Raw genomic sequence first — 14,318 nt, 5'->3', positions numbered from 1 at the left:
TCAGAGCAAGTCTTATTTTAGAACAGGAATTACCCAGAATGCTGCGCTACGTTAATTTACTAATCCGAGATGTGCTGAACCGTATCTGAAACGAAATAGATTTTTCCACAAAAGATCTGTCATCTTTTGTGTTTAATTCTCAGTGAAACTCCTGAACCGTACTTTACCGCTAACACGGTAACATCTTTGAAATCTAACATAAATGCGTAAATAGCTAGCTGTAGTCATAGGTGGAGCGAATAAACGGTGCTATGGAGCTAGACGTTACACTATACCTCACTAGATTACCCAGAATCCTCGCTTCCTGCTGCTTATAGTCGCTTTTTTGTTCCTCTCAGTGTGGTCTGTGTTGTCTCACCATAACCGCACGCATACACACACTTTGGAGGAGTCTTGCAATCGTAGCCAGGGCCTTCACTCCTTATACAGCGTGGAAATGAAGCTAATGTTGTTGATCGCTAGCGTTTAAGTCATATGTGTGGTCAGTGTGAAGGTGAACACAAGACAAATCAGTTGGGAACGTCAACATTTTCCTCAGATGTTTTGAGGAATTGTTAAGAAAATGCTCCTTGTGGCTAATATTCTTGCATAATTAAGTTTTGCCTCAATTGCTAACTGAATTTCAACATTGACTTCCATCATTTTGTGGTGGATCACAAATTGTGTAACTTGGATGAGAAAATTATTACTCCTTCAGAGTGAGCATTAAGCATGTCATTTAAAAGAAGTAAATAACATGAGGTGATTGAGCATGATGGCAAAATGTTTTCAAACCAAACAGAAATAAATAAAATATTTATGGACAGTCAAAGCTAATTTTGCCTCATAAATGTTATCATGCTAGCTAGCAACATTAGCTTTCATTCATTCATAGGGACACACGCTAGTAATGAATGTCTTAACAGCTAGCAGGTGCGTCGTGATAATCGGTAGCATTGGTGTTTTAGTAAAAAGCCGATCCTGATGACGACTCCGTGTTACTGAATGTAGCAGAGCCACTTCTCCTCACTGCCACCAGCAGAAACGTTTCACCGTGTCACATTAGCATTGCTATTATTCTATAGTTTAGCAACAAAGGGATCGCTGTATTAAGGAAAAGAACAAAAAAATATGATGAACAGTGCCATAAAATGAACTGGATGATCAGAGAGGCTGTGAATTATTGTTTTGTTTTGTTTTTTCTCCCCAAACGATTTATTATTTCAAAATACGGACACAGTTAATGTTACTTGTGATTTCTTTTTTGGGCCCATTTTAAGGCGGTAAAATGAAAGTTTCTGAGTGGTCTGTATTACTCTGCATGATCAAGATAATCAAGCAATAACTGAAAATTCGTCCCATTTCTTTACTGATAAATAAAAAAAAAACAGCTAGTCGTTACAAATCTATCCGTCTATCTGGATAATGTGAAGGAGCGTCGATGAAGAAAACAAGACAAAGCAATCAGAAGTATCAACATTTTCCTCAGATTTGTTGAAGAATTATTCAGTTAAAGCTCTGTACAGTTAAATTTAGAGGCTTTAAGGATATGAAAGAAAAAAAAAAGGTCAACAGGTTTTTCTTTTTTTAATGGTCAATCTGACTGGAAAGGAAATGTAGCATGATGAAATGAATGAATGTCTGTCTGTCAGTCAGTCAGTCGGTTGTGTAGCTCATATCATCACCATCATCATCATCATTTATCTGGATAAAATTTGCTTAAAGCATCACAGTGTTGCGATCAGAATAGTTGTGATCTTTGAGCTGATGTATCTACAGTATTTCTGTGGGTTTTTTAATGTGTTTAGAAAACAATACTTCTGTATTGTTTTTTTTTTTTTTTACTTTGTATAAAAACATCTAGACAAACTTGTAGCAAATCTTTGACCATCCATGTTTACTAGATCTCCTTCATTCAAAAGGTACAATTTTGCATCTTCATGTTCAGATTTAGCTGATTTTATTTATATATTCTACAGATAAACACATACTAAGTTGACAGTTTTCAGGTTATCTGTCCTTGTAGCTACACTTGTTGTCTGTGTGGGTTTTTATTTGTTAGATAAATATTACAGGTCACTCTGTAGGTGTAAAATGTCTGAGTAGATCTGATAAAGTGGCAATTCAGTGTTTATACAATCTGTATGCTGTATATCTACAACTTGTGGTTGTTGGTGATGAAACTTGTTTAAAAGCTATAACGGAAGGCCGTTTTCACACACAGCGCAGCTTAATGCTCGTCTCAGAAGTTCACATGAACCACGAGCCAATCATCTACTACACCATACTTTACATACCGTGTTTGTCGCTCACTGTGTTGTCGAGTTCCCAAGGTCAGGCTCGAGGCTGGGAATCAGTTCGTCTTTTAAAAATAAAAAGAATCTTATACCAGTCTTGGTTTTTATTGGTGTAATAATAAAAAATCACTTCTCGTTTATCGTTCTCTGCAGAGGAAATTTGAGCTGGAATTAAAACAGCTGTATGATAAAACAGAAGATCGAGATCTTCATGTGGTTCTGCATAAGTACGTGATGCCAAACTGTTGCATGCTCCAAGCCAATCACAGCACATCCTGGTGCTTTTGTGACCGATAAGCGTGCTTGGTGGGTGACTGTGTGAGTTTGATTTCCCCATACCCATATTTATTCTCATTTATTCTAACCGATAATTACAGCTAGGTTTTGTTTCGTATCATGAAGGAAAATATTATTAAGTCGGAAAAAAAACACCTTTGATTTTTTTTTATACATATGTATATGAATATAATACTGTATACAGCTTACATATACTACAAAATGTCTCTTTCACATCAATACAATAAAGAAGCAATGCATTTCTGGAGTCATTCATTTGCTGCTCAGTAATTTTATTCTTTTTTAAATTTTGGGTCTGGCACATTAAATCCATCATGGTTTCTGTTTGTCTATATATACGTGTATTATTCATGCTTAATAGTGATTAAGGGGGCACGGTGGCTTAGTGGTTAGCACGTTCGCCTCACACCTCCAGGGTCGGGGTTCGATTCCCGCCTCCACCTTGTGTGTGTGGAGTTTGCATGTTCTCCCCGTGCCTCGGGGGTTTCCTCCGGGTACTCCGGTTTCCTCCCCCGGTCCAAAGACATGCATGGTAGGTTGATTGGCATCTCTGGAAAAATTGTCCCTAGTGTGTGATTGTGTGAGTGAATGAGTGTGTGTGTGTGCCCTGCGATGGGTTGGCACTCCGTCCAGGGTGTATCCTGCCTTGATGCCCGATGACGCCTGAGATAGGCACAGGCTCCCCGTGACCCGAGGTAGTTCGGATAAGCGGTAGAAGATGAATGAATGAATGAATAGTGATTAAGACTCAGTCTAGATTACATTCTGGATTTTTTTCAAGTGTTTAGAAAAAAAGAAAAAACATCATGCCTTAATTATATTAGAGGCTCATCGCCTTTTTATTTTTTATTTTTTGTCTCCTACGTGTATAAAAGCTATATTATAATATATATATATATTATTAATATATAATATATAATATATATATATATATATAATATTATTCAACATATTTTAAAATATACTTTATATTTCATTTGCATGTGTGATATGCAATTTTTTAATATAGACTATATATTCAAAAGTTTGTGCACCCCTGACCATTATACACTTGTGTACTTGTTCAATGTCTCACTCCAGATTTATTCCCCTGTGCTGTTGGTGTTAGATCAACTTTTCTGGGAAGATTTTCCACTAGATGTTGGAAAGTGGCTGTGTGGATTTGTGTCCATTCAACTACATGAATGAACGTGTAGCATCATCAGTCAGATCAGACTCAGACTTGATGTTGGGATGTTGAGGGGACTCTGCTTCGTTTCATCCCAAAGATGATCAGTGGTTTTGTGCAGGACACCCAAGTTCTCCTACTCCGACCTTCACCTCCACCTCCACACCATGGAGATCTTCATGGAGCTCAGTGGTTTTGTGCAGGACACTCAAGTTCTCCTACTCCGACCTTCACCTCCACCTCCACACCATGGAAATCTTCATGGAGCTCAGTGGTTTTGTGCAGGACACTCAAGTTCTCCTACTCCCACCTCCACACCATGGAGATCTTCATGGAGCTCAGTGGTTTTGTGCCCAGGGACATTGTCATGATTGAGTCTCTTAGTTCCAGTGAAGATAAACTGTACAGCTGTAACTAGGGTTGCAAAGGGGCGGAAAGTTTCCGGTAAATCTCCGATAAATTTCCGGAAACTTTCCACGGGAACTTAATCTGGGGAATTTTGGGAATATTCAAAATTGGAAACATTGCAGGAATTTATGGGAATTATTTGGAAATATAGGGAAATGTATATAAACTATATCATATAAATATAAATAAACATTTTGTTTGGTTATAAGCAGACGTGCATGCAAGGTAATACAAATTTTAAAAATGATATCTTGACTGATTGTAAGATTGAATTGTAAGTAGAGCTTTAACTGATTCTTTCATTGAGTAACACAAAAGCATAATAAACATTATTATGCTTGTAATACACATAATAAACTTAATAATTGTAATAAACATATTTCCCTATGATTGCTGTAAAATGAAAGCATCCCCCACCCCTTGCCCTTCTAAAAAAATGTCCCAATCAAAATGTAAAATGAAGCATTTTTTCTCAAGCTTCTGTGGTAGTCAAGGCCTGGAAAATGGAGGTGAACACCCTCCATTTTTTATTTTTTATGATTTTTTATTTTATTTCAGTGAGTGTGTGGGGGTCATCAAATTATCTGTGCATGTGGTAACATTCCTAATCTACTGCTTATTAAGAGTTAGTAAGGTAGTTATTAAGTTTATGTATTGGGTACGATTAAGAATGTAGAATAAGGTAATGCAGAATAAGGCATTAATATGTGCTTAATAAGCACTAATAAAGAGCCAATATTCTATTAATATTCATGCTAATATGCAGCTAGTTAAATGACCCTAAAATAAAGTGTTACTGTGCATGTTATGGAAGAAGAGGTTTGACCTCAATGGCCCTCCAGTAAGCAGTGTGCTGTGTGCAAGTGACCGAGGAACGCAGGGAACAAATTCAACTTAAATTGCATTAAATCTTGTTGTTTTAAACAAAATTATGCTGCAAGATTTTTTTACTCTGCATTTTTTCCCAGTTCCCAAATTCCCAGTTTATTCCCGTTAATTCCCATGGAAAGTTTCCAGCCTTGAAAATTCCCGGAATTTTGCGACCCTAACTGTAACACAGAGTCACTTTTATACAGTTACATGGAGCTATAACGTTGTGGTGACATGGTGGATGGACCACAGACGCGTGTGACGCTCTGCGCACCAGAGAACACGTGCAACAGCGTGATTACTAAAGATACGCCAAGGCCTACGTGGGGACCGAAGCCTTGTCAGTGACGTCACCCGGGTTTCAGCCAATCAGACGCCGTGTGCGATGACGCGACGTACGCGAGGCGAACGCGAGGTGAACGCGAGGTTCGGAGACAGAGCAGGAAGTTCGCAAACCTACAACAACAAAAACAATAACGTTAAATTAAAACAAAAAAAAAACAAAAACAAATTGTCCCGAACATGGATAGCACCAGAGTCAAATAGTCTGCGGGTTGCTATCGGAGCAGGGAAGTCGTTTTGGAAGAAAATATATTTATATATAATCGGAAGTTTCTCATCCCCCCCTTCTTCCTTCCTTAGCATAGGTTAGCTTAGCATAGGCTAGCTTAGCTGGACTTCGCTAACAAGGCGAAGCTAAGGATAGAGAGAGAAGTGAAAAAGGACGGAACCTTTCACCACAGTGCTGCCTCGGTCACAGAGACACGTTCCTGGGTCTAAAATAAACATTATAAGGCTTTTTTTTTTAAACGTAACGGGATACTTTTACATCCGGGGTCTTTTTTATTTTAAACCAGGCAGAAAAGTTAAATTCGCCACACAGACGCACGCGCGCACACACACACAGACAGAGGCAGGCGCGCGCGCACTCTGGCACGCGCTGAACGGAAGGCCTGCATGTGTCTGAGGAGAGAAACCATAACATTTTTATACTGATTATAATTTCTAACAGTCAAGATGTCGGCCCAGGCGCAGATGAGAGCCATGCTGGACCAGCTGATGGGTACAAGCCGAGATGGTGAGTTATAATGAGTGTGTTAGTGTGTGTTTCAGAACCAACCGTGTTTAGCTTTAGCTTTAGCACTGAGTGTAGCTGTGTTTCCTCTTTCCTGATTCATCACAAGGGAACTAAAGCTTATAATTAATAGCATTCGACCTTAATCTCTGATGTACCGTTAAAACTTCACAACACGTGCACTCAGACACGTAATATACACATAGACGTGGATCTGTCCAAAAGTATGTGCACCCTGACCATCACACCCATATGTTGATCCTAACACCAAAAGTATGTGTTATCATTAAGTTGGAAGGACACAATTATGTGTAATATTACAGTTTAACTTCACTGGACACTGTGCACAGGGACAAAGTTAGCTCTGTGTAGACATGGTGTGGAGGTGAAGGTTGGAGTGAAGAACCCTGACTCTTGACTCAACCCCACTGAACACCATTGGGATGAATCTAGACCTGGAGTCTCCTCAACAGTGTGGACTTATTGATGCTCTTGTAGCCCGATGAACTCACACTAATCCACACAGCCACAATCCAACATCTAGTGGAAAGTTTTCCAGAATTGTGGACTGAGATATGGATTGCGATTTTTTTTTTATTATTTATTATTTTACAGACATACAGATGCGATACAGGTGGTCCGGGTGCGTTTACTTTTGCCTATGTACTGTATGAATGTTACAAAAAACGCGTACCCTTGATTATAGAACAGCAGTAACGAATACCGAAAGCTTTATTATGAACTGTAGCTATATTCAGCAAAGCTGTGTGAGTAAATCTACCACTTTAGAACCGATCGTAGAAATCAGCATCACAGAGCATCAGGTGAGCAGTTCTTCATTTCGGTGTAGAGGTCTCCGAAACCACTGTTTGGTTTGAGTCACAGTTAAACTTTTGAACAAACTTTAACTTACGAAACTCGTATCGAGGTCACCTCTGCCTTTAGAGCATTGTTCGTGTGTGTGTTTTTTTTTTTTGTTTGTTTGTTTTTTCAGTAAAACATTAGACATTAACAACTATCATGTACTGGTGTGAATCGTTTATTTCTGTCGAACACCTGCACAAAAGAAAACAAAGAAGGTTACAGAGAAATAAGTAAGAAACTGAAACCCCTTGCGACCTGACGAAGCATAAAACAGTTTTAACTTTAGAGTGTTTGGCATGTAGAGAATTCTGAGTAAATATGAGAATGCGACTGAAAAGGTTCGACTGGATTTAGCAGGAACTGACGGCGCCTCAAGAACCGTCTTTTTTTTGTTGTCCTAGGAGACACAATGCGTCAGAGGATCAAGTTCACGGATGAGAGTGTGTGTAAAAGTCATCTGCTGGAATCCTGCCCTCACGACATCTTATCAGGAACGGTGAGTGTGTGTGTGTGTGTGTGTGTGTCTTTTTCGCAGACAGTTTGGGTTTTATAGAAATTTGTGGAGCCTTTGAATCATTCTTTTACTTATTTACATACACACACACACACGCATGGTATGATATTATACCATTATATTTTATAACACCGTCTACAGAATGTATGTACCTGTTGTGTATGACGCTGCACACAGTAAATTTGTTTAAACACATTATATTACGCTTCATTTCACGAGCTCAATTCAAATCTCGAGTTAAAAATGTAGACAGTTTATCCTGGCAGTTCATTACATGATTGTTCTCTTGTGAAGGAATAAAATGCACTACATTAGTGTTATGATATTTATCTCATACTATATGATTATATCTCAGCCCTTCATAAAAAGTGCTTAAAGAGCAGCAGAGTCTTTATAAGGAGGAAAAGACAATATCAAGCCACTATCAAACTTTCACTTGTACCTTCTTTAATAAAGCAGCATCTACAGTTACATCTGGATCTGAGTTCAGCAAAAAAGTCATATTTTATGGTGCAACACTTGTTTTTTTTAATTCTTTGGCATATTTGTGTCATTCTGTTGTTGTCTTGTACGGTTCACTGTAGGTCGTTAACAGATTTCTGAGATTCATAACCAGAGTGCCATTAGAGAAATATACATTTTATTTCCTGACCTGTAAAACCTCCCCACTACTTCTTCACTCTCTGATCCTCTGTGTGTGTGTGTGTGTGTGTGTGTGTCCTGTGCAGCGTATGGACCTGGGCGAGTGTTTAAAAGTGCACGACCTGGCACTGAGGGCAGACTTTGAGATCGCCTCTAAACACCAGGAGTACTTCTTCGAGCTAGACGTGAGTGTGACTTCAGAACTCTCTTGGACACTGTAGTGTTTTTGATCAGATGATGGGATGTTCACTATCTAGTGCACCATTTATGGAAGTGACATTTGCTGCTAAATAACTTTAATCCCGTAATGTGTTTTCGATAAGTAGCGTACAAATAATGCGCCCCTCGATGAGAACTCAAGAAATGCACTGGTTCAGTTTGCGAGTTTCCGTAGGAACAGACGTCTTCTCAGACAACTTTACCGGCGAAAGTAGATGATTCCTGACTTAATTGGCTCCCATAATTTCTTGTCCTTGGGTTTGATACAGGAAAACAGCATTGTGGATGTTGAGTAATGATCAGAATCCATAACGTACAAAATCCATAACGTACAAAATCGTTTTCATTATTTCACATTTTATTATGTTGCCTTAGAGATTTCTATGTCTGGTTTTTACAAGCACTAGCTAATACAGCCAAAGTTATGCATTTAACCGAATACACATCTTTCGTGTGTGTGTGTGTGTGTGTGTGTGTGTGTGTGTGTGTGTGTGTGTGTGTGTGTCCAGGCTGCCGAACACTTGCAGTCCTTTATCGCAGACTGTGACCGGAGGACCGAACTCGCCAAGAAACGTCTGGCTGAGACTCAGGAAGAGATCAGTGCAGAGGTTGCTGCTAAGGTAACTGTTGTCAAGTCTTTAACAAATGCACCAAAATGTTTAGCCACTAGGACATAAAAACAAAAAGGATGGAGATTATCCGGTAACCAGAACACGATTTCCCGGTCTGATCAGAAGACCTGCACTTATAACTGAAACGGTTGTATTAACATTTTGGCTCATTTAAGGAACTATAAAAGATTAGTTTACTGTGTATTTTAGTGCACGACTGCTTTCTTTGACTCCAGATTGTGTGTGAAACTCCTAGAGAGACTGCTGTTTGTTCTTTGAAACTATTTTTTTAAACTGATAGGATGTCGGTTAGGTGGCACTGAAACGGACGGTTCACACACCTGCTGTACAGCTGACAGGAAGTTTGCCACAGTGCTCCACATCACATTTCTTAATTGTTATGTAAATATCAGTCTTCAAAATGCACCCACGTGTTTCCCATGTTCCCTATCTGAGTTTAAAACTTTCTCCATCCAGATGTTGCTGCTGCAGGAATCACTGCTTTGACATGAACCCAGACAAGAAAAACTAGTTTTTGGGTTTTAGACAACTAAATTGTTTATATTTTACCTGCCGATCAGTTAATAAACCTCTCGCTGTTGCTTTACTACTGCTGCTCTTCTAATTGTTTTTGTCCATCTCATTCTTCATCACCCTTTTCTGCTTCTTCTTATTATTAATTGAGATAATATTGGGATTTAGACACTGGGATGTCTTGGCTGAGTGTGTGTGTATTTGTGTGTGTGTGATTCAGGCAGAGCGTGTGCACGAACTCAATGAGGAAATTGGGAAGCTGCTGGCACGAGCGGAGCAGCTGGGTGGAGAGGGAAATGTGGACGAGGCCCAGCAGGTTCTGGAGAAGGTAGAGAAAACGCGCGCCCTCAAGAAAGAGGCAGAGGTCAGTTTGTTTCAGCAGCTCTTTTGAAGAGAGATACACTTCACTGAGTAACAGTGATTGACATGATCTTCACACACACACAGACAAACACACATGCACTGATCTGCATGTTCATGTAAACTGAATTAACTCAGTAGTGATGGGATTGATTGTGTGTGTGTTTTATTTTAGGACGTATACCGGAACTCTATGCCAGCTTCCAGTTTCCAGCAGCAGAAGCTGAGGGTGTGTGAGGTTTGCTCTGCCTACCTTGGCCTCCACGACAACGACCGTCGCCTTGCCGACCATTTTGGTGGGAAACTGCACCTGGGCTTCATTGAGATCCGGGAGAAGCTCGAGAAACTGAGAGTGAGGACAGGAGCATGCATCAGTCGGCACACTTTTAGATCCGTTAGATATGAAATGACACCTTTTAATCCTTAATGTCTCTGTCTGTCTGTCTGTCAGAAAGCAGTGGTGGAAAAGCAGGAGCGGATGCGCATGAAGCGGCGGGAGGAGAGGGAGCGAGAGGAGGAGAGACAGAGGGAGTGGGAGCTGGAGAGAGAGAGGGAGCGTGAACGTGAAAGAGAAAGAGAGCGCGAGAGGGAACGGGAGAGGGAACGGGAGAGGGAGAGAGAGCGCAGGAGGTGAGTTTACTCTCATAGGATTGTTATGCTATTATATGATTTCATATGACACAGAAGAACATTTTTATATGACTTTGTAGAGATTTCTAAACTTTTGTGCCTCTTTCTTACTCACTTTCCCTCCTCCCCTCTCTTTCTCTCCATCTCTCTCTTTCTCTCTCTCTATCCCTCACTCTCTGTCTCAGGTCCAGATCTCGCAGTGGGGACAGATACAGGTGAATATGACTGTGTGTGTGCGCGTGTGTGCGCGTGTGTGCGCGTGTGTGCGCGTGTGTGCGCGTGTGCGTGCGTGCGTGCGTGCGCGTGCGTGCGTGCGTGCGTGCGCGCGCGCGCGCGTGCGTGCGTGTTTGTGCGCGCGCGTGCGTGCGTGTTTGTGCGCGCGTGTGTGCGCGCGTGTGCTTGCATGCGTGTGTGTGTGTGTGTGCGTGTCTCTTATGAGTTATGTATAATCTGCCCTTTTCCACATACACAAGCTTACAGACACACATGATTAGGTAGTGTTGTGATAGACAGGAATGAGTAGGTCTGGCCCTGGCCCTCTCACCCTAAGAGCACGGACAGTTTATTTTTTTTATGGACTCCTCACAGATTGCTGTAGCAGTGTTAGAATTTGAACTTGTCTTCAGATGATTAGGAGCATGTTGTCCGTTACTCCACTCAGGAACAAGATTTTTGTTCTGTGAGATGGAACACAGCTGAAAAATGACATGGTCATAACAAAGCCATAAGATTTTGTGTCTGTGTGTCAGGGACGGTGGAAGCTCGTCATCTCATCGCTCGCGGCGACGTCGTTCCTCCCATTCGAGAGACCGGGACCGAGAGAGGAAGCACAGACATAAAGAACGCCATCGCTCTCGCTCTCACTCTCACAGGAGAAAGAAGAAGAGGTGCGCTTTTCACTTTAATTATACGCCTTCATTTATTTTATGGATCACAATAATAATAATGGTACATGATGGAATCTTGGCTATTACAGGTCATATCTAACACGTCTGGTGATCTTTTGCTTTGCTTAGTATTATGATTGGTCAGAATGTGGAGTAAAAACTGATCAACATTAGCTGGGTATCTAACTTCAAACAGTATGAAAGGGTTTTTTTGTGTTCATTAAGGAAGCTGAATAATTAAAGAGATTGAACAGTATGATTTAAAGAGATTAAAATTTCTTTTGATTTCCCTTTAATTATTTATCTCAGGTCATCACACACCCGAGAGCAGGAGCACCCTCAATCGCAGGAGCAATGGAGGGAGTATGGAGGAGAGGACCGGTGGAGAGAAGACAGCTACAGGGATGTGGAGCGAGAGCCGGGAGAGAGAGAGAGGTCGATCTCTTCCCCGGAGATGGGCAGACTGAGGGGCAGAGAAAGATCTATTTCTGTGGAGAGAGAGAATCACTCAAGCTCAGAGGAGAGGGAATCAGGAGAGATATAAACAGATTGATAGAGAATGATGACGTTTGCTATGCTTTCACATGACTTTCTGTCCTTGTTCCTTATTTCCGTGTGTTAGCTGATTTGGATGAGTTTGGCAAAGATGCACGTAACATCGGATGTCCATCACAGATCTGAATATCAGCACAATTAGGCCTTATTTACAACAACACATAGACATGCTGTGTTTCTGATATTCTTTTGATGACTAAACATTAAAAAAAAGATAGTTAAACACATTTTTGACGTAGTTCAGTGAGATTTTGTCAGAATGTCAAAACTGCAGCCCTGCAGACCAAAAGTGTGAAGCCCCACAGTTAGCTAATGTGCCCCTAAGTTTAAATAAATTCACTAAAGTCCACATAATATTTACGTCCTCCTGTCAACACTTTCCCCAGCTAACCGTTTTAGCCACCTTTACCGCTCTGACCATTTTTCTAAATTGTAGTTAACGGATTAACTGTAATCATCACAGAATACAGCTGACTTCATATGAAATTTTTAAAACTTGCCTAATAATCTCTGAAATTATACACAAGAAAAGTCTGACAAAGCTGAGGTTTTGTCTACCGTGAGACTCAGCCATCAGGGCTGCAGATAGATGTCATTTATCCAACCGTCCTGTTTTCCACCTGGATTGTACCGAGCTGGTTCTCTGCATGATGTTTTGCCCCTCCACCGAGATACAAATCAGTGTCTGCCGAGTGAAGAATCCAGTCAAACGTTGTGTTCGCTTGTTTGCTTACGGGACGCAGTAAAAATGCTGGGCGTATAAATAACATTTTGCAAATATATTTCGAACAGGTTTACACATCCTGACTCCGGGTGTTAAGTTTGCTGATTCTCGCGCTCCAGGTGTGACCAGGTTTAATAGGCGTGTGCTAGTGGGAAGATGTTTAGGACCAGAGATTGACACTTGATATTCATTCATATATGGAGGGAGCGAACTGCAATCTGCCAGCCAAGCAAAACAGAGTGGAGGGAGAACGCAATTCATGTTACAGCAATTTAATGTGAGGAATTCTCACTTGTCGATATGTTCAGCTACCACAAATAATGTGTATTTTCTTTCAAGGACATGAATCTTTTTTGTTTTTGTTTATTACTGTTATTAAACAAATGGTAACTGATGCTTAAGATGTTTTTACAGCTGCGATGAAGCTGGAGTTATTTGTTAACAAGCTGATTTATGGTGGAACCCAAAGAGGGTTTTCTGCTGAAAGCTAGTCACCTTTAAGGAATATTTCAGCACGTTTTTACCTAATCGCTGGTTAGCGTATGTGGTACGTATGTGCAGTGAACATAAACAAAGGTTCTGACACATTTTCTTGTACAGACAACAGAACATAATGTTGTTGAGACACTTATAGAACGCCCTAACGAGTGCCCTTAGATATCCAGGGTAAGAAACACACTCACTTTTTCAGTATGTGAACATCTGTCTCGATTTGTTTATGGTCACTGCACATGTGTTACCCATGCAGTAGATGGAGGTTAGGTTAAAAAAAAAAAGTTTTGCATTAATTAAAAATTTCTCTTTATTTCTAACTTGTTTGAGAAGACAAAATTTTCTTCAACAATATGCTCTAATTTTCTAAATTCTAAATACATTGTCTCAATTAATGAGCAAGTAAAAAAGCAGTGTTGCCCAAAACTAGTTCCATGTGGATGCAAATTTGTTCTTTGCTAGAATTTCTTTAAAAAAATAAAATAGACAGTGTTTTCTATCTTTGGGCAGAAATCTCAGCTCCTGGTGAATCTCAGCTCCTGATGCCTGAAAGCCTTCAAATACACGTTTTCATTATTCCACCACCACATTTTCTTGCCAAATCGAGTGTGATGACGAAGATTGAACACCTAATGATCCTGAGGCCCAAGATAACCATGTTTTTAAAAGTTTGCTTGTTAACCAATACTTACAGATTCATATGTTTTGTGTTTTTGTTTTTCTTCTCTTTCTTTATTAGATTGAAAGCTAGGGGTGTGTTGACAGAATATGAGTTTATACATTAATGCTTACATGAAACCTGAGCATCAATGAACTGTGAATCTAAAACAAACAAAAGAGACTTTAGCTACTTTCACCATCCATCCTGATGTACTGACTAAAGACGGTGTGTTAATTCAGTACAACATTCTGTTTAAGAGGTAGCTTTCGTTTACTTTGGAAACAAACAATACCACTTTCTTCCATGTTTATTTGTACGTTCAGGTTGTATATCTCAAAGGCCAACTGTTTCTACTTTAAGTATGTTGTGTGCAAAACTGTTTTATCTTATTTTATTTTATTATTTTTTCTTTTGGGGGTTTGCTGTTAAATTTTCTGAAGAAACCTGACGCAAGCAAGTTGAATAAAGGCCTTTGGAAATTACGAATTAAAATGTTTTCAGATGTTTTTCTGTCTCTCTCTCAGTGCGACA

General features: G+C 40.1%; 2 protein-coding genes across 2 annotated transcripts in view; both read left to right on the top strand.

Moving 5' to 3' along the window:
- Positions 1-2,824, top strand: part of mri1 (methylthioribose-1-phosphate isomerase 1) — a 9,408-nt gene extending 6,584 nt beyond the window's left edge. Inside the window, exon 6 of the mRNA XM_060860548.1 lies at positions 1-2,824. This exon is cut by the window's left edge and continues 1,318 nt beyond it. The gene's annotated coding sequence lies outside the window, so the exon portion shown is untranslated.
- Positions 2,825-5,477: 2,653 nt separating this feature from the next.
- zgc:158803 (LUC7 domain-containing protein) lies at positions 5,478-13,963 on the top strand. Its single transcript, XM_060860530.1, has 10 exons — positions 5,478-6,097; positions 7,360-7,454; positions 8,201-8,299; positions 8,843-8,953; positions 9,699-9,842; positions 10,014-10,190; positions 10,290-10,468; positions 10,654-10,683; positions 11,218-11,355; positions 11,665-13,963. The coding sequence occupies exons 1-10, from the start codon at positions 6,037-6,039 to the stop codon at positions 11,897-11,899; spliced, it is 1,269 nt and encodes a 422-aa protein (XP_060716513.1). The 5' UTR covers positions 5,478-6,036; the 3' UTR covers positions 11,900-13,963.
- Positions 13,964-14,318: the final 355 nt, after the last annotated feature.

The sequence above is a fragment of the Tachysurus vachellii genome, chromosome 24 (assembly GCF_030014155.1).
Source record: "Tachysurus vachellii isolate PV-2020 chromosome 24, HZAU_Pvac_v1, whole genome shotgun sequence".
Classification (NCBI taxonomy): Eukaryota; Metazoa; Chordata; class Actinopteri; order Siluriformes; family Bagridae; genus Tachysurus; species Tachysurus vachellii.
This window is presented reverse-complemented; position numbering and strand designations above follow the sequence as displayed.